Genomic DNA, 20,346 nt, shown 5'->3' with positions numbered 1-20,346 from the left:
GTGGTCCCCCACCATCACCACCACCATCACCACCATCACCACCACCACCTCCTCCATCACCACCATCACCACTATCACCACCATCACCATCACCACCACCTCCATCACCACTATCACTATCACCACCATCACCACCACTATCACCACCATCACCACTATCACCACTATCACCTTCTCCTCCATCACCACCACCATCATCACCATCACCGCCACCACCACCACCTCCACCACCCTGTGTCTCGTAACCACCACCACCACCATCTCTCCAACAGATCCACCCTCGTCGGACGAAGACGACACCAATAACACCTCCTTCACCGCCTCCTCCACTTCCACTACCACCACCTCCACCACCGCCTCCACCACCGCCTCCACCTCCACCGCCGCCTCCACCGCCTCCACCGCCACCACCGCCTCCACCGCCTCCACCGCCTCCACCGCCTCCACCGCCGCCCCGCCGCCGTGCCCGGCCGCCCTCCCCCGCTGGCTCCCCGGCCCGCTGGCCCTCCTCCTCCTCGCCGTGTCGGCCGTGTCGACGGCCGCCCGCGTCTCCCTGGGCGCCGCCGCCCCCTCCGAGCTCGCCGCCCTCGCGGCCTGCGGCACGCCGGCGGAGCGGCGGGCGGCGCGGCGGGCCGCCGGCCTCCGGCGTTGCCGCGGCAACGCGCCGGCCTGCGGCCTGTTGGCGTGGAGCGCCGCCGCCGACGCCGGCGTGGCCCTGCTGGCCCGCGAGCTGCTGTCTCCGGCGTGGGCCCTGGCGGCGGCGGCGGCGGCCGTGCTGGCCGCCGCCGAGGTGGCCCCCAGGGCCCTGTGCGCCCGCTACGGCGCGGCCGCTGTAGTGGGCGCGGGCCCGGCGGCGTGGGTCGCCCGCTGCCTGCTGGCCGTCGCCATGCCGGTGGCCTGGCCGCTGGGGCGCACGCTGGATTGGGCGCTGGGGTGGGTGGGTGGTGGTGGTGGGTGGGGGGGGTGGTGGTGGGGGGGGGGGTGGTGGTGGTGATAGTGGTGGTGATGGTGGTGCTAGTGATGATGATGGTGATGGTGGTGCTGGTGATGATGGTGATGATCGTAGTGATGGTGGTGCTGGTGATGATGATGGTGATGGTGGTGATGGTGGTGCTGGTGCTGATGGTGATGATGATGGTGATGATGGTGGTGATGGTGGTGGTGGTGATGGTGGTGCTGGTGATGATGATGATGGTGATGATGGTGGTGGTGATGGTGATGATGATGGTGATGATGGTGGTGGTGATGGTGGTGGTGTTTGAGGCAAAACAACCTCCTATCTCCTCGTTGGTCCCGGACGGCAACACTGTGGTGGGCAGTGCCATGGGGGGGTGAGGCCCAACTGAGATTGGCCTCTCCCCTCATGGCGTCTGTGACCACCACAGCAGCCAAAGGGGGCTATGGACGGGTGCCAGGGGCTGGTAACCCCCTCCACCTTCAACGAATTACCACAAAACCACGTAAACAATATCTAAATAAGCTTGTGCCGGAGGCATCTATGACGTCTCCTGGTCAAACCCCAATTTAGCGGAGCCAGGAGATTGAATCTCTACCCTCGGGGCTCCTGCAGAAACAGCGAAAAGCCACTTCGTGTGGCCACGTGGAATGTTCGAACGCTCACCGCGGAGGAGAGGCTGCCACTCCTCTGTCGGGAGCTGGACCGGTACCGCCTGGATCTATGTGGCATTCAGGAGGTCCGGTGGACCGGTTCTGGCTCCTGCCACCATGAGGGGTGGACAGTCCTCTACTCGGGGCAGCAGACTGCCAAACAACAGGGAGTGGCTCTTCTTCTGAGCAAAATAATAAAGGGGGCGTGGGAGCGTGGCGGTGAGGTGTGGGAAGCTGTAAGCCCCAGGCTACTTTGGATTCGCCTTCTCATCAATCAGAGGCTAGGATTGGTGGTCGTGGTTACTTATGCCCCCACCGAAGACGAACATCCGTGGAGGGATGCAGGCAAAGCCGATGAGTCAGATGCCCTCTATGACCTCCTGTCACAGGTGCTGGCTAAAGTGGCCCCTCGGGATAGAGTCATCTTGTTGGGTGACTTCAATGCCCGAGTTGGTCATGATGCTGGCACCTGGTCTGGAGTGATCTGAAGGCATGGGCCAGATCAGCTCAATAACAACGGCAGGAGGCTGCTAGACTTTTGTGCAACCCATGGGCTTGTAATTACCAACACGCTGGTCCGGCATCGGCGCATCCACACAGCATCATGAATGCATGCCGAGTCCAAGCAAGAACATCTGCCGGACTACATTAGTGACGGACCAGCGGATGCGGGCCCATGTCCTTGACACCAGGACCTACCGTGGAGCTGATCTGCCCACTGACCATCGACTTGTCATCTGCAAGATGTGCCTGCCATTCTTCCACTCCGGTGGTGGGTGTACACCCAGGACCCCATTCAAACCCTTAGTGTCCTGGTCTCAGCTAGCTGATGAAAGTTGCAAGCGAGAATTTCATCATCGCTTGCGGCTGGGATTGGCATCGTCCCCGACTCCTCCTGATGTCGAGGGTAAATGGGCGAGGTTTAGGACTGTGATTCAGGCAGCTGCAATGGCTGCTTTAGGTACGCAGTCCAGACCTCCCCAGAGACCCTGGCTGACAGAGGAGGTGTTCCGGCTGGCTGAGAAAAAGCGACAGGCCCACTCTCATTGTCTACAGAATCCCACGTCAGAGAATGAGGAGGCTTACCGCAGCCTTCGCTCGGAGGTTCGGAGAGCCGTGAGGCGCTGCAAGGATGGGTGGGGGTCGCGGGTTGCTGAAGAGATGGAGTCTGCCTCAGTGGCCCGTGATCACAAATTATTTAATTCCATCAAAAAAGTAACTTGGAGCATCACACCTATTACCATCATTAGGGGAAAGAACGGTGATCCAATCTCCAACCCCCAGGAACAGTTTTGCAGATTTGCTGAGCATGTCTGTGAGGTCCTGGGGGAGGGGAAATCCCTCAGCCTGGAAAACATCGTGGCACAAAGTGGGGATGACCCTGCTGAGGCTGCGGTGCCTCAAATAATGGAAGAAGAAGTCACCCCCTGTGAGTGGCTGGCTGAGGTGCCATCTGTTGAGGAAGTACTGAAGTTGATCCGGAGTCTGAGACCATGAAAGGCACCGGGCAGAGATAATCTCCCAAGCGAAATGCTGAGGGAGGGTGGAGTTTGTGCACAGACTGCCCTATATGACATCATAACAACAGTCTGGACCACTGGACGGGTTCCGCAGGATTGGAAGGATGCCCTGGTGGTCCCCCTCTTTAAGAAGGGGGACCGCACAGACTGTAACAACTACAGGGGCATCTCACTCCTCAGTGTGCCGGGAAAGGTCCTGGCAAGGATTATTCAACATCGCCTTGCCAGGCACGCTGAGGAGAGGCTTGCGGAGCCCCAATGCGGTTTCAGGAAAGGGCGGTCCTGCACAGATGCCATATTTTCTGTCCATCTGCTACAGCAGAGGTGTAGGGAATTCCAACAAGACCTACATCTCTGCTTTATTGACCTGGTCAAGGCCTATGATACCATCAGTAGGCCTGGGCTCTGGGTTGTTCTTCGTGCTTTTGGAGTCCCTGACTCTCTGCTCACGATCATTAAGGACCTTCATGATGGTGAGCGGGCCCAGGTAAAACTACGTGGCCAGGAGTCAGAGCCATTCCCTGTACACCTTGGGGTGCGACAGGGATGTCCTCTGGCTCCCACATTATTGAAAATCTATTTTGACCACGTTCGTGAAGCCTTCAAAAGCTGTACCGGAGGAATTTCCATCTGGTACAGATATAATGGGAGGCTGATCGATGCCCGGGTTTGGTCAAGGGATGGCTCCCTATTGCTCAACCACGTTATGTATGCCGATAACCTGGTAATTGCGGCTCACTCGGAGGAGGAGTTGGAGGCGCTGCTGCTGAAACTGGAGCTTGCCACTAAGAGATGGGGCCTTACCATCAGCCCCACCAAAACTAAGCACCTGCCTGGGTATTTTGTGCCATCGGACACTCCACCCCCACAACTCCCAATCGGTGATGGGGCAGTTGTGGAGAGAGTGGAGAGTTTCCCATATCTTGGCAGTGTGCTTATGACCGGCTCCAGTTTAACAGCAGAGGTCTCACTCCGAATCAGTCGAGCGGCAATATCTTTTCATCGGTTGCATAACGCTGTGTGGAAGCTACCTGGTCTGTCGCTCCGCACTAAGCTTCAGGTCTTCTCGGCCACGGTCATTCCCTCCCTTCTCTACACTTGCGAAACGTGGACCCCCCCTAATGGAACATCTTCGCCGGTTAGAAAAATTTAGGCTGGCCTGCCTACGATCCATCCTGGGTTTAACCCGGCTGGATTGTGTGAGGAGCTCACAAATCCTTGAAAGATCTGGGCACGGTCCCATCGGTGAGCTCCTCCGGCAGGCAAGGCTGCGTTGGCTGGGTCATGTAGCCCGCATGCCCAGCCACCGCATGCCGAAACAGCTTTTGTTCGGCCAGATCGAGGGGGCTAAGCGGGCGCGGCACGGGCTAGAGAAGAGATGGAGTGACGTGGTACAGGAGGACGTGGAGCTGAGTAGACTTGTCAATGACCGGTACCAGCGGTGTCAAGATCGGCCTCTGTGGAGGAGGCTCGTGAAGGATGCTACTGGGCAGTTGGAGGCAGTCGCCCTCCAACAACAACGGAGGGCGGAGGAGCGACGCTCACAACAACGAGCGGAGCGCCCGATGGTGGTGGTGGTGGTGGTGGAGGAGGTGGTGGTGGAGGTGGTGGAGGTGGTGGAGGTGATGGAGGTGGTGGTGCTTTTGTGTCTATCTCCCTGTTTCTCTGTCTCTCTGTCTATCACTGTGTCTATCACTGTGTCTCTCTGTGTCTATCACTGTGTGTCTCTCTGTGTCTATCACTCTGTGTGTCTCTGTCTGTGTCTATCACTGTGTGTCTCTCTATCTCTCTAACTCTCTCTCTGTCTCTCTAACTCTAACTCTCTGTCTCTCTAACTCTCTGTCTCTCTCTGTCTCTCTCTGTCTCTCTCTCTGTGTCTCTCTGTGTCTCTCCCTGTGTGTCTCTCTGTCTCTGTCTCTCTGTGTCTCTCCCTGTGTGTCTCTCTGTGTCTCTCTGTCTCTGTCTCTCTGTGTCTCTGTCTCTCTGTATCTCTGTCTCTGTGTCTCTGTCCCCCGCTCAGGCGAGACATCTGTGTGGTGTTTGACTGTGTCTCTCTGTCTGTGTCTCTGTGTCTGTGTGTCTCTCTGTGTCTCTGTGTGTCTCTGTCTGTCCCCCGCTCAGGCGAGACATCTGTGTGGTGTTTGACTCTGTCTCTGTGTCTCTGTCTGTGTCTGTGTCTCTGTGTGTCTCTGTGTCTCTCTGTCTCTGTGTGTCTCTGTCCCCCGCTCAGGCGAGACATCTGTGTAGTGTTTGACTCTGTCTCTGTGTGTCTCTGTGTCTCTCTGTCTCTGTGTCTCTGTGTCTCTGTGTCCCCCGCTCAGGCGAGACATCTGTGTGGTGTTTGACCGTGTCTCTCTGTCTGTGTCTCTGTCTCTCTGTCTCTGTGTCTCTCTCTGTCTGTGTCTCTGTGTCTCTCTGTGTCCCGCTTAGGCGAGACATCTGTGTGGTGTTTGACCGTGTCTCTCTGTCTGTGTCCCCCGCTCAGGCGAGACATCTGTGTGGTGTTTGACCGTGTCTCTCTGTCTGTGTCTCTGTCTCTCTGTCTCTGTGTCTCTCTCTGTCTGTGTCTCTGTGTCTCTGTCTGTGCCCCGCTCAGGCGAGACATCTGTGTGGTGTTTGACCGTGTGTCTCTCTGTCTGTGTCTCTGTCTCTCTGTCTCTGTGTCTCTCTCTGTCTGTGTCTCTGTGTCTCTGTCTGTGTCCCGCTCAGGCGAGACATCTGTGTGGTGTTTGACCATGTCTCTCTGTCTGTGTCCCCCGCTCAGGCGAGACATCTGTGTGGTGTTTGACCGTGTCTCTCTGTCTGTGTCCCCCGCTCAGGCGAGACATCTGTGTGGTGTTTGACCGTGTCTCTCTGTCTGTGTCTCTGTCTCTCTGTCTCTGTGTCTCTCTCTGTCTGTGTCTCTGTGTCTCTGTCTGTGTCCCGCTCAGGCGAGACATCTGTGTGGTGTTTGACCGTGTCTCTCTGTCTGTGTCCCCCGCTCAGGCGAGACATCTGTGTGGTGTTTGACCGTGTCTCTCTGTCTGTGTCTCTGTCTCTCTGTCTCTGTGTCTCTCTCTGTCTGTGTCTCTGTGTCTCTGTCTGTGCCCCACTCAGGCGAGACATCTGTGTGGTGTTTGACCGTGTCTCTCTGTCTGTCTCTGTCTCTCTGTCTCTGTGTCTCTCTCTGTCTGTGTCTCTGTGTCTCTGTCTGTGTCCCGCTCAGGCGAGACATCTGTGTGGTGTTTGACCGTGTCTCTCTGTCTGTGTCCCCCGCTCAGGCGAGACATCTGTGTGGTGTTTGACCGTGTCTCTCTGTCTGTGTCCCCCGCTCAGGCGAGACATCTGTGTGGTGTTTGACCGTGTCTCTCTGTCTGTGTCCCCCGCTCAGGCGAGACATCTGTGTGGTGTTTGACCGTGTCTCTCTGTCTCTGTCCCCCGCTCAGGCGAGACATCTGTGTGGTGTTTGACCGTGTCTCTCTGTCTGTGTCTTCCGCTCAGGCGAGACATCTGTGTGGTGTTTGACCGTGTCTCTCTGTCTCTGTCCCCCGCTCAGGCGAGACATCTGTGTGGTGTTTGACCGTGTCTCTCTGTCTGTGTCTTCCGCTCAGGCGAGACATCTGTGTGGTGTTTGACCGTGTCTCTCTGTCTGTGTCCCCCGCTCAGGCGAGACATCTGTGTGGTGTTTGACCGTGTCTCTCTGTCTGTGTCTCTGTCTCTCTGTCTCTGTGTCTCTCTCTGTCTGTGTCTCTGTGTCTCTGTCTGTGTCCCGCTCAGGCGAGACATCTGTGTGGTGTTTGACCGTGTCTCTCTGTCTGTGTCCCCCGCTCAGGCGAGACATCTGTGTGGTGTTTGACCGTGTCTCTCTGTCTGTGTCCCCCGCTCAGGCGAGACATCTGTGTGGTGTTTGACTGTGTCTCTCTGCCTCTGTGTGTCTCTGTGTGTCTCTGTGTCTCTCTGTGTGTCTGTCCCCCGCTCAGGCGAGACATCTGTGTGGTGTTTGACTGTGTCTCTCTGTCTCTGTGTCTCTGTGTCTCTGTGTCTCTCTGTGTCTCTGTGTCTCTCTGTCTCTGTCTCTCTGTGTCTCTGTGTCCCGCTCAGGCGAGACATCTGTGTGGTGTTTGACTGTGTCTCTCTGTCTCTGTGTGTCTCTGTGTCTCTGTGTCTCTGTCTCTCTGTGTCTCTGTGTCCCCCGCTCAGGCGAGACATCTGTGTGGTGTTTAACCGTGTCTCTCTGTCTGTGTCTCTGTGTCTCTCTGTCTCTGTCTCTCTGTGTCTCTGTGTCCCGCTCAGGCGAGACATCTGTGTGGTGTTTGACCGTGTCTCTCTGTCTGTGTCTCTGTGTCTCTCTGTCTCTGTCTCTCTGTGTCTCTGTGTCCCGCTCAGGCGAGACATCTGTGTGGTGTTTAACCGTGTCTCTCTGTCTGTGTCTCTGTGTCTCTCTGTCTCTGTCTCTCTGTGTCTCTGTGTCCCGCTCAGGCGAGACATCTGTGTGGTGTTTGACTCTGTCTCTGTGTCTCTCTCTGTGTCTCTGTGTCTCTGTGTGTCTCTGTGTGTCTCTGTCTGTGTCCCCCGCTCAGGCGAGACATCTGTGTGGTGTTTGACCGTGAGCGGCTGCTGGAGCTGCTCCGCCGCTACCTAGCGGAGCGGCAGGAGTCTGTGTGGTGTTTGACTCTGTCTCTGTGTCTCTCTGTGTCTCTCTGTGTCTCTCTGTGTCTCTCTGTGTCTCTCTGTGTTTCTCTCTGTGTCTGTCTCTGTGTCTCTGTCTCTGTGTCTGTGTGTCTCTGTCTCTCTGTGTGTCTCTCTGTCTCTCTGTGTCTCTGTCTCTGTGTGTCTCTGTGTCTCTGTGTCTCTGTCCCCCGCTCAGGCGAGACATCTGTGTGGTGTTTGACTCTGTCTCTGTGTCTCTGTGTGTCTCTCTGTGTGTCTCTGTGTGTCTCTGTGTGTCTCTGTGTGTCTCTGTCTCTGTGTGTCTGTGTCCCCCGCTCAGGCGAGACATCTGTGTGGTGTTTGACTGTGTCTCTCTGTCTCTGTGTGTCTCTGTGTGTCTCTGTGTGTCTCTGTCTCTGTGTGTCTGCGTGTCCCCCGCTCAGGCGAGACATCTGTGTGGTGTTTGACCGTGAGCGGCTGCTGGAGCTGCTCCGCCGCTACCTAGCGGAGCGGCAGGAGTCTGTGTGGTGTTTGACTCTGTCTCTGTGTCTCTGTCTCTGTGTGTCTCTGTGTGTCTCTGTGTGTCTCTGTGTGTCTCTGTGTGTCTCTGTGTGTCTCTGTGTCTCTGTCTCTCTGTCCCCCGCTCAGGCGAGACATCTGTGTGGTGTTTGACCGTGAGCGGCTGCTGGAGCTGCTCCGCCGCTACCTAGCGGAGCGACAGGAGTCTGTGTGGTGTTTGACTCTGTCTCTGTGTCTCTCTGTGTGTCTCTGTGTGTCTCTGTGTGTCTCTGTGTGTCTGTGTCCCCCGCTCAGGCGAGACATCTGTGTGGTGTTTGACCGTGAGCGGCTGCTGGAGCTGCTCCGCCGCTACCTAGCGGAGCGACAGGAGTCTGCGTGGCGGGGTGCCATGGACCTCCGCCATCGCACCGTGCAGGACGTCATGACGCCGATCACGGACTGCTTCATGCTGAGCATCGACAGCACACTCGACTTCCAGGTAGGTGCACGGGGGTGGAGGGGGTGGCACGTGTCTCTCTCTCACCGTGTCTCTCTCTCACCGTGTGTCTCTCTCACCGTGTCTCTCTCTCACCGTGTCTCTCTCACCGTGTCTCTCTCTCACCGTGTCTCTCTCTCACCGTGTGTCTGTCTCTGTGTCTCTCTCTCACCGTGTCTCTCTCTCTCACTGTGTCTCTCTCACCGTGTCTCTCTCACCGTGTCTCTCTCTCACCGTGTCTCTGTCTCACCGTGTCTCTGTCTCTGTGTCTCTCTCTCACCGTGCCTCTCTCTCCGTGTCTCTCTCACCGTGTCTCTCTCTCACCGTGTCTCTCTCACCGTGTCTCTCTCACCGTGCCTCTCTCTCCGTGTCTCTCTCACCGTGTCTCTCTCTCACCGTGTCTCTCTCTCACCGTGTCTCTCTCCCCGTGTCTCTGTCTCTGTGTCTCTCTCACCGTGTCTCTCTCTCTCACCGTGTCTCTCTCACCGTGTCTCTCTCCCCGTGTCTCTCTCTCCCCGTGTCTCCCCGTGTCTCTCTCTCCCCGTGTCTCCCCGTGTCTCTCTTTCTCCGTGTCTCCCCGTGTCTCCCCGTGTCTCTCTGTCTCTCTCTCCCCGTGTCTCTCTCCCCGTGTCTCCCCGTGTCTCTCCTCTGTCCGCGTGTCTCCCCGTGCCTCTCCTCTCTCCCCGTGTCTCTACTGTCTCCCCGTGTCTCTCTCCACGTGTCTCCCCGTGTCTCTCTCTCTCCCTCCCCGTGTCTCACCCCCCCCCCGTGTCTCTACTCTCTCCCCGTGTCTCTCTCCACGTGTCTCCTCGTGTCTCTCTCTCTGTCTCCCCGTCTCTCTCTCTCCCTCCCCGTGTCTCACCCTCCCGTGTCTCTCTTTCTCCGTGTCTCTCTCTCTCTCCCTGTGTGTCTCTCTCTCCCTGTGTCTCACCCCCCGTGTCTCTGTCTCTCTCTCCCCGTGTCTCCCCATGTCTCTCTCTCCCCGTGTCTCACCCCCCCCCGTGTCTCTCTCTCTCCCCGTGTCTCCCCGTGTCTCTCTCTCTCTCTCCCCGTGTCTCCCTGTGTCTCTCCGTCTCTCCCCATGTCTCACCCCCCCATCTCTCTCTCTCTCCCCGTGTCTCTCTCTCTCCCCGTGTCTCACCCCCCGTGTCTCTCTCTCTCTCCCCGTGTCTCTCTCTCTCCCCGTGTCTCACCCCCCGTGTCTCTCTCTCTCTCCCCGTGTCTCTCTCTCTCCCCGTGTCTCACCCCCCCGTGTCTCTCTCTCTCTCTCTCTCCACGTGTCTCCCCGTGTCTCTCTCTCTCTCTCCCCGTGTCTCCCTGTGTCTCTCCGTCTCTCCCCGTGTCTCACCCCCCGTGTCTCTCTCTCTCTCCCCGTGTCTCTCTCTCTCCCCGTGTCTCACCCCCCGTGTCTCTCTCTCTCTCCCCGTGTCTCTCTCTCTCCCCGTGTCTCACCCCCCCGTGTCTCTCTCTCTCTCTCTCTCCACGTGTCTCTCTCTCTCCCCGTGTCTCTGTCTCTCTCTCCCCGTGTCTCTCTCTCTCTCTCTCCCCGTGTCTCTCTCTCTCCCCGTGTCTCATCCCCCCGTGTCTCTCTCTCTCCGTGTCTCTCTCTCTCCCCCTGTCTCTCCATCTCTCCCCGTGTCTTACCCCCCCGTGTCTCTCTCTCCCCGTGTCTCTCTCACCCCCCCCGTGTCTCTCTCTCTCCCCGTGTCTCACCCCCCCGTGTCTCTCTCTCTCTCTCTCTCTCCACGTGTCTCTCTCTCTCCCCGTGTCTCTGTCTCTCTCTCCCCATGTCTCTCTCTCTCCCCGTGTCTCTCCATCTCCTCCCGTGTCTCTCTCTCTCTCTCTCCCCGTGTCTTTCTCTCTCCCCGTGTCTCACCCCCCCGTCTCTCTCTCTGTCTCTCTCTCCCCGTGTCTCACCCCCCCCGTGTCTCTCTCTCTCCCCGTGTCTCTCTCTCTCCATGTGTCTCTCTCTCTCCCCGTGTCTCACCCCCCCAGTGTCTCTCTCTCCCCGTGTCTCTCTCTCTCTCTCCCCGTGTCTCTCTCTCTCCCCGTGTCTCTCTCTCCCCCCGTGTCTCTCTCTCCCCGTCTCTCTCTCCCCGTGTCTCTCTCTCCCCGTGTCTCTCTCTCTCCCCGTGTCTCATCCCCCCGTGTCTCTCTCTCTCTCTCCCCGTGTCTCTCTCTCCCCGTGTCTCTCTCTCTCCCCGTGTCTCATCCCCCCGTGTCTCTCTCTCTCTCCCCGTGTCTCTCTCTCTCCCCGTGTCTCACCCCCCCGTGTCTCTCCCCGTGTCTCACCCCCCCGTGTCTCTCCCCGTGTCTCACCCCCCCGTGTCTCTCTCTCTCCCCGTGTCTCTCTCTCTCTCTCCCCGTGTCTCTCTCTCTCTCCCCGTGTCTCTCTCTCTCTCTCCCCGTGTCTCTCTCTCTCTCTCCCCGTGTCTCTCTCTCTCTCCCCGTGTCTCTCTCTCTCTCTCCCCGTGTCTCTCTCTCTCTCTCCCCGTGTCTCTCTCTCCCTGTGTCTCACCCCCCCCCCCCCCCCGTCTCTCTCCCCGTGTCTCTCTCTCTCTCCCTCTCTCCCCGTGTCTCACCCCCCCGTGTCTCTCTCTCTCCCCGTGTCTCACCCCCCCGTGTCTCTCTCTCTCCCCGTGTCTCTCTCTCCCCGTGTCTCACCACCCCGTGTCTCTCTCTCTCCCCGTGTCTCTCCATCTCTCCCCGTGTCTCTCTCTCTCCCCGTGTCTCTCCATCTCTCCCCGTGTCTCACCCCCCCCCGTGTCTCTCTCTCTCTCTCCCCGTGTCTCTCTCTCTCCCCGTGTCTCTCTCTCTCTCCCCGTGTCTCACCCCCCCGTGTCTCTCTCTCTCCCCGTGTCTCACCCCCCCGTGTCTCTCCCCGTGTCTCACCCCCCCGTGTCTCTCCCCGTGTCTCACCCCCCCGTGTCTCTCTCTCTCCCCGTGTCTCTCTCCCCGTGTCTCACCCCCCCGTGTCTCTCCCCGTGTCTCACCCCCCCCGTGTCTCACCCCCCCGTGTCTCTCTCTCTCTCCCCGTGTCTCCCCATGTCTCTCTCTCCCCGTGTCTCTCTCTCTCCCCGTGTCTCACCCCCCCGTGTCTCTCCCCGTGTCTCACCCCCCCGTGTCTCTCTCTCTCTCTCCCCGTGTCTCACCCCCCCGTGTCTCTCTCTCTCTCCCTCTCTCCCCGTGTCTCACCCCCCCGTGTCTCTCTCTCTCCCTCTCTCCCCGTGTCTCTCTCTCTCCCCGTGTCTCTCTCTCTCCCTCTCTCCCCGTGTCTCACCCCCCCCGTGTCTCTCTCTCTCCCCGTGTCTCACCCCCCCCCCCCTTGCCCGCGTCCCCAGACGATGTCGCAGGTGATGCAGAGCGGCTACACACGTGTGCCTCTGTACGAGGGTGAGCCGGCCAACGTGGTGGACCTTCTGTGTGTCCGAGACCTCGCGATGGTTGAGCCGGCCGACTGCACGTCGCTCCGGACCATAGCACGCTTCTACAGCCGCCCGCTGCACTTTGTGTTCAACGATACGCAGCTGCACGCCGTCATGGACGAGTTCCGCAGGGGTGAGGGGTGGCGGTGGTGAGCGGTGGTGGTGGTGGTGGTGGTGGTGGTGGTGATGGTGGTGGTGGTGGTGGTGATGGTGGTGGTGGTGGTGATGGTGGTGGTGGGGGAGGTGAAGGTGGTGGTGGTGGAGGTGGTGGTGGTGGTGGGGGAGGTGGTGGTGGTGGTGATGGTGGTGGTGGTGGTGGTGATGGTGGTGGTGGTGGTGGTGGGGGAGGTGGTGGTGGTGGTGGTGGAGGTGGTGGTGGTGGTGGTGGAGGTGGTGGTGGTGGTGGTGGAGGTGGTGGTGGTGGTGGTGATGGTGGTGGTGGTGGTGGGGGAGGTGGTGGTGGTGGTGATGGTGGTGGTGATGGTGGTGGTGGTGGTGGAGGTGGTGGTGGTGGTGGTGATGGTGGTGATGGTGGTGGTGGAGGTGGTGGGTGAGGTGGTGGTGGTGATGGTGGTGGTGGGGGGGGTGAGGAGAGGGGGGGAGATGGGAGAAACTTTTAGAGATGCACACAGAGATGCACACAGAGATATACACACAGAGACACACAGAGATACACACAGACTTGCACAGACACACAGAGATACACATAGAGATACACAGACACACAGAGATACACACAGAGAGATACACACAGAGAGACACAGAGATACACACAGACATACAGAGACACACAGAGACACACACAGAGATACACACAGAGACATACACACAGAGATACACACAGACATACACAGACACACAGAGACACACACAGAGATACACACAGAGACATACACACAGAGATACACACAGACATACACAGACACACAGATACACACAGAGACATACACAGACACACAAAGACATACACAGACATACACAGACACACAGAGATACACACAGACACGCACACAGAGATACACACAGACACACACAGAGATACACACAGAGATACACACAGACACACACAGAGATACACACAGACATACACAGACACACAGAGATACACACAGAGATACACACAGACACACACAGAGATACACACAGACGCACAAAGAAAGATACACACAGACACACACAGAGATACACACAGAGATACACAGACACACACAGACACACAGAGATACACACAGACACACAGAGATACACACAGACACACAAAGAGAGATACACACAGACACACAGAGATACACACAGAGAGACACAGAGATACACACAGACACACACAGAGATACACACAGAGACACACACAGAGATATGCACAGACACACACAGAGAGACACAGAGATACACACAGAGAGACACAGAGATACACACAGACACACACAGAGATACACACAGACACACACAGAGATACACACAGAGATACACACAGAGAGACACAGAGATACACACAGACACACAGAGATACACACAGAGACACACACAGAGATATGCACAGACACACACAGAGAGACACAGAGATACACACAGAGAGACACAGAGATACACACAGACACGCACACAGAGATACACACAGACACACACAGAGATACACACAGAGATACACACAGAGAGACACAGAGATACACACAGACACACACAGAGATACACACAGACACACAGAGATACACACAGACACACACAGAGACACACAGAGACACACACAGACACACACAGAGACACACAGAAACACACACAGAGACACACACAGAGATACACACAGATATACACAGAGATACACACAGAGATACACACAGAGATACACAGAGACACACACAGAGATACACACAGACACACACAGAGATACACACAGACACACACAGAGATACACACAGAGATACACACAGACACACACAGAGACACACACAGAGATACACACAGACACACAGAGATACACACAGACACACACACAGAGATACACACAGACACACACAGAGATACACACAGAGATACACACAGACACACAGAGATACACACAGAGATACACACAGACACACACAGAGATACACACAGACACACACAGAGATACACACAGACACACACACAGAGATACACACACACAGAGACACACACAGAGATACACACAGACACACACACAGAGATACACACACACAGAGATACACACAGACACACAGAGATACACACAGACACACACACAGATACACACAGACACACACAGAGATACACACAGACACACACAGAGATACACACAGACACACACAGAGATACACACAGACACACACACAGAGATACACACACACAGAGACACACACAGAGATACACACAGACACACACACAGAGATACACACACACAGAGATACACACAGACACACAGAGATACACACAGACACACACACAGATACACACAGACACACACAGAGATACACACAGACACACACAGAGATACACACAGACACACACAGAGATACACACAGACACACACAGAGATACACACAGACACACACAGAGATACACACAGACACACACAGAGATACACACAGACACACACAGAGATACACACAGACACACACAGAGATACACACAGACACACACAGAGATACACACAGACACACACAGAGATACACAGACACACACACAGAGATACACACAGACACACACAGAGATACACACAGACACACACAGAGATACACACAGAGATACACACAGACAAACACAGACACACAAAGATATACACAGACATACACAGACATACACAGACACACACAGAGATACACACAGACAAACACAGATACGCAGAGAAATACATACACAGGCACACAGAGAAATACACACAGACACACACAGACACACAGACACACACAGAGATACACAGAGACCCATAGACTCATCACCACACAGAGACCCATAGACTCACCACCACCACATAGAGACCCATAGACTCACCACCACCACACAGAGACCCATAGACTCATCACCACACAGAGACCCGTAGACTCATCACCACCACCACCACACAGAGACACATAGACTCATCACCACATAGAGACCCATAGACTCATCACCACACAGAGACCCATAGACTCATCACCACCACACAGAGACCCATAGACTCATCACCACCACACAGAGACCCACAGACTCACCACCACCACACAGAGACCCATAGACTCATCACCACCACACAGAGACCCATAGACTCATCACCATCACACAGAGACCCATAGACTCACCACCACCACACAGAGACCCATAGATTCACTACACAGAGACCCATAGACTCACCACCACCACACAGAGACCCATAGACTCATCACCACACAGAGACCCATAGACTCACCACCACCACATAGAGACCCATATACTGACCACCACACAGAGACCCATAGACTCATCACCACCACACAGAGACCCATAGACTCATCACCACCACACAGAGACCCATAGACTCACCACCACCACACAGAGACCCACAGACTCACCACCACCACACAGAGACCCATAGACTCACCACCACACAGAGACCCATAGACTCATCACCACACAGAGACCCACAGACTCACCACCACACAGAGACCCATAGACTCATCACCACCACACAGAGACTCATAGACTCACCACCCCCACACAGAGACCCATAGACTCATCACCACCACACAGAGACCCATAGACTCATCACCACCACACAGAGACCCATAGATTCACTACCACCACACAGAGACCCACAGACTCACCACCACCACACAGAGACCCATAGACTCATCACCCCACACAGAGACCCATAGACTCATCACCCCACACAGAGACCCATAGACTCATCACCACCACACAGAGACCCATAGACTCACCACCACCACCACCACCACCACACAGAGACCCATAGACTCATCACCACCACACGGAGACCCATAGACTCATCACCACCACACAGAGACCCATAGACTCACCACACATAGATTCATCATCACTACATAGAGACCCATAGACTCACCACCACCACACAGAGACCCATAGACTCATCACCACTACACAGAGACCTCTGTGTGTGTCTCTGTGTCTATTTGCGTGTATCTGTGTGTGTCTCTGTGTGTGAGTGTCTCTGTGTGTGTCCTATGATACCATCAGTAGGCCTGGGCTCTGGGTTGTTCTTCGTACCTTTGGAGTACCTAACCCTCTGCTCACAATCATTAAGAACCTTCATTATGGTGAGCGGGCCCGGGTAAAACTACGTGGCCGGGAGTCAGAGCCATTCCCTGTTAACCTTGGGGTGTGACCGGGATGTCCTCTGGCTCCCACATTATTTAACATCTATTTTGACCACGTAGTTCGTGAAGCCTTCATTAGCTGTACCGGGGGAATCTCCATTTGGTACAGATATAATGGGAGGCTGATCGATGCCCAGGTGCGGTCAAGGGATGGCTCCCTATTGCTCAACCACGTTATGTATACCGATGATTTGGTAATAGCTGCTCATTCAGAGGAGGAGTTGGAGATGCTGCTGCTGAGACTGGAGCGTGCCACTAAGAGATGGGGCCTTACCATCAGCCCCGCCAAAACTAAGCACCTGCCTGGGTATTTTGTACCATCGGACACTCCACCCCCACAACTCCCAATCGGTGATGGGGCAGTTGTGGAGAGAGTGTAGAGTTTCCCATACCTGGGCAGTGTGCTTATGACCGGCTCCAATTTAACAGCAGAGGTCTCACTCCGAATCAGTCGAGCGGCAATATCTTTTCATCGGTTGCGTAACGCTGTGTGGAAGCTACCTGGTCTGTCGCTCCGCACTAAGCTTCAGGTCTTCTCGGCCACGGTCATTCCCTTCCTTCTCTACGCTTGCGAAACGTGGACCCCTTTAATGGAACATCTTCGCCGGTTAGAAACATTTAGGCTTGCCTGCCTACGATCAATCCTGGGTTTAACCAGACTGGATTGTGTGAGGAGCTCACAAATCCTTGAAAGATCTGGGCAAGGTCCCATCGGTGAGCTCCTCCGGCGGGCAAGGCTGCGATGGCTGGGTCATGTAGCCCGCATGCCCAGCCACCGCATGCCGAAACAGCTTTTGTTTGGCCGGATTGAGGGGGCTATGCGGGCGCGGCACGGGCTAGAGAAGAGATGGAGTGATGTGGTACAGGAGGATGTGGAGCTGAGTGGACTTGCCGATGACTGGTACCAGCGGTGTCAAGATCGGCCTCTGTGGAGGAGGCTCGTGAAGGACGCTACTGGGCAGTTGGAGGCAGTCGCCCTCCAACAACAACGGAGGGCGGAGGAGCGACGCTCAAAACAACGAGCGGAGCGCCGGGTGGCTAAAGCACAGCAGATTGGCAGAGTAGGGGGCACAGGTGGTGCATCAGCCAGTCATCTCAGTCAGTCGACCCGTGGCACCTGGGTCTGCCCCGTGACCTCCTGCCAGCGGGCGTTCGACACTTCACGTGGCCTCAAGTTGCACATAGCCTGGCACAAGCGTCGTGGTGACGTCACCGCCACTTAGTGGCGAATGGCGGTTGTTGTTGTTGTGTGTGAGTGTCTCTGTGTGTGTCTCTGTGTGTGTGTGTCTCTGTGTGTGTCTCTGTGTGTGTGAGTGTCTCTGTGTGTGTGTCTCTGTGTGTGCCTCTATGTGTCTCTGTGTCTCTGTGTCTGTGTCTCTGTGTCACTGTGTCACTGTGTCTCTGTGTGTCTGCAGGCCGCTCACAGATGGCGATTGTGCAGCGCGTGAACAGCGAGGGAGAGGGAGACCCCTTCTATGAGGCCATGGGGGTGGTCACTCTGGAGGACGTGGTGGAGGATATCATCCGCTCGGAGCTGTTGGGAGACACGGATCTCCTGGGTGAGTGGTGGTGAGGAGTGGTGGTGAGGAGGGGTGGTGAGGAGTGGTGAGGAGTGGTGAGGAGGATGTGGTGGAGGATATCATCCGTTCGGAGCTGTTGGAAGAAACGGATCTCCTGGGTGAGTGGTGGTGAGGAGTGGTGGTGAGGAGGGGGTGAGCAGTTGGTGAGGAGTGTACTGTGGGTAGATAGTGGTGATTGCTGCTTACCCTCCCACTCACCCACCCACCCACTCACTCACCCACCCACCCACTCACCCACTCACTCACTCACCCACTCACTCACCCACTCACCCACTCACCCACTCACTCACCCACTCACCCACCCACCCACCCACTCACCCACTCACCCACCCACCCACTCACCCACTCACCCACCCACCCACTCACCCACTCACCCACCCACTCACCCACCCACTCACCCACTCACCCACTCACCCACCCACCCACTCACCCACCCACTCACCCACCCACCCACTCACCCACCCACTCACCCACTCACTCACCCACCCACTCACCCACTCACCCACTCACTCACTCACCCACTCACCCACCCACTCACCCACTCACCCACCCACCCACTCACCCACCCACCCACTCACCCACTCACTCACCCACTCACTCACCCACTCACCCACTCACCCACCCACTCACCCACTCACTCACCCACTCACCTACTCACCCACTCACCCACCCACCCACCCACTCACCCACTCACCCACCCACTCACCCACTCACCCACCCACCCACCCACTCACCCACTCACCCAGACACTCACCCACCCACCCACCCACTCACCCACTCACTCACCCACCCACTCACCCACTCACCCACTCACCCACCCACTCACCCACCCACTCACCCACCCACCCACCCACTCACCCACCCACCCACCTGAGTACCACTTTACCTCCCCACGCGTGTGTGTGCTGTGAGCAGACAGCCGTGCTCGGAAGAAAGTCTTCCATCACGAGTGGCAGCAGCAGCTATCGGCGTTTCGCTCATCTGAACCAGCTCCCCGCGTCTGCATCTCCCCGCAGCTGCTGCTTAAAGCTCACGGATTCCTCTCCACCGGTGAGCCAGAGGTGTGACACTCCCACAGGGTTCAGTGTTGATGAGTGAGACTCCCACAGGGTTCAGTGTTAATCAGTGAGACTCCCACAGGGTTCAGTGTTAATCAGTGAGACTCCCACAGGGTTCAGTGTTGATCAGTGAGACTCCCACAGGGTTCAGTGTTAATCAGTGAGACTCCCACAGGGTTCAGTGTTAATCACTGAGACTCCCACAGGGTTCAGTGTTAATCAGTGACACTCCCACAGGGTTCAGTGTTAATCACTGAGACTCCCACAGGGTTCAGTGTTAATCAGTGACACTCCCACAGGGTTCAGTGTTAATCAGTGACACTCCCACAGGGTTCAGTGTTAATCACTGAGACTCCCACAGGGTTCAGTGTTAATCACTGAGACTCCCACAGGGTTCAGTGTTAATCACTGAGACTCCCACAGGGTTCAGTGTTAATCAGTGAGACTCCCACAGGGTTCAGTGTTGATCAGTGAGACTCCCACAGGGTTCAGTGTTAATCAGTGAGACTCCCACAGGGTTCAGTGTTAATCAGTGAGGCTCCCACAGGGTTCAGTGTTAATCAGTGAGACTCCCACAGGGTTCAGTGTTAATGAGTGAGACTCACACAGGGTTCAGTGTTAATCAGTGAGACTCCCACAGGGTTCAGTGTTAATCAGTGAGGCTCCCACAGGGTTCAGTGTTAATCAGTGAGACTCCCACAGGGTTCAGTGTTAATCAGTGAGACTCCCACAGGGTTCAGTGTTAATCAGTGAGACTCCCACAGGGTTCAGTGTTAATCAGTGAGACTTCCCACAGGGTTCAGTGTTAATCAGTGAGACTCCCACAGGGTTCAGTGTTAATCAGTGAGACTCCCACAGGGTTCAGTGTTAATGAGTGAGACTCACACAGGGTTCAGTGTTAATCAGTGAGACTCCCACAGGGTTCAGTGTTAATCAGTGAGGCTCCCACAGGGTTCAGTGTTAATCAGTGAGACTCCCACAGGGTTCAGTGTTAATCAGTGAGACTCCCACAGGGTTCAGTGTTAATCAGTGAGACTCCCACAGGGTTCAGTGTTAATCAGTGAGACTTCCCACAGGGTTCAGTGTTAATCAGTGAGACTCCCACAGGGTTCAGTGTTAATGAGTGAGACTCACACAGGGTTAATTGTTAATCAGTGAGACTCCCACAGGGTTCAGTGTTAATCAGTGAGACTCCCACAGGGTTCAGTGTTAATCAGTGACACTCCCA

At 56.1% G+C, this 20,346-nt stretch overlaps 1 protein-coding gene across 4 annotated transcripts in view; it reads left to right on the top strand.

Annotated features, from left to right (window-relative positions):
• Nucleotides 1-835: 835 nt before the first annotated feature.
• Nucleotides 836-20,346, top strand: part of LOC116936996 (metal transporter CNNM2-like) — a 72,980-nt gene continuing 53,469 nt past the window's right edge. Inside the window, exons 1-5 of one of the 4 annotated variants that reach the window (XM_076064902.1) lie at nt 836-933; nt 7,688-8,754; nt 12,093-12,309; nt 17,896-18,039; nt 18,976-19,110. In XM_076064902.1, coding sequence (XP_075921017.1) covers nt 8,665-8,754; nt 12,093-12,309; nt 17,896-18,039; nt 18,976-19,110 — 586 coding nt within the window. In that variant the 5' untranslated portion in view covers nt 836-933; nt 7,688-8,664. Of the gene's footprint in view, nt 934-1,154; nt 8,755-12,092; nt 12,310-16,289; nt 16,421-17,895; nt 18,040-18,975; nt 19,111-20,346 lie in introns of those variants that run through there. The other 3 variants (XM_076064901.1, XM_076064906.1, XM_076064903.1) reach the window with 3 other exon arrangements.

Source organism: Petromyzon marinus, unplaced genomic scaffold (assembly GCF_048934315.1).
Source record: "Petromyzon marinus isolate PM22_M1 ecotype Great Lakes invasive population unplaced genomic scaffold, UKy_Petmar_22M1.pri1.0 PM_Scaffold_89, whole genome shotgun sequence".
Taxonomy (NCBI): Eukaryota; Metazoa; Chordata; class Hyperoartia; order Petromyzontiformes; family Petromyzontidae; genus Petromyzon; species Petromyzon marinus.
Note: the sequence above shows the minus strand (reverse complement) of the source record. Positions and strands in the feature narration are given on the sequence as shown.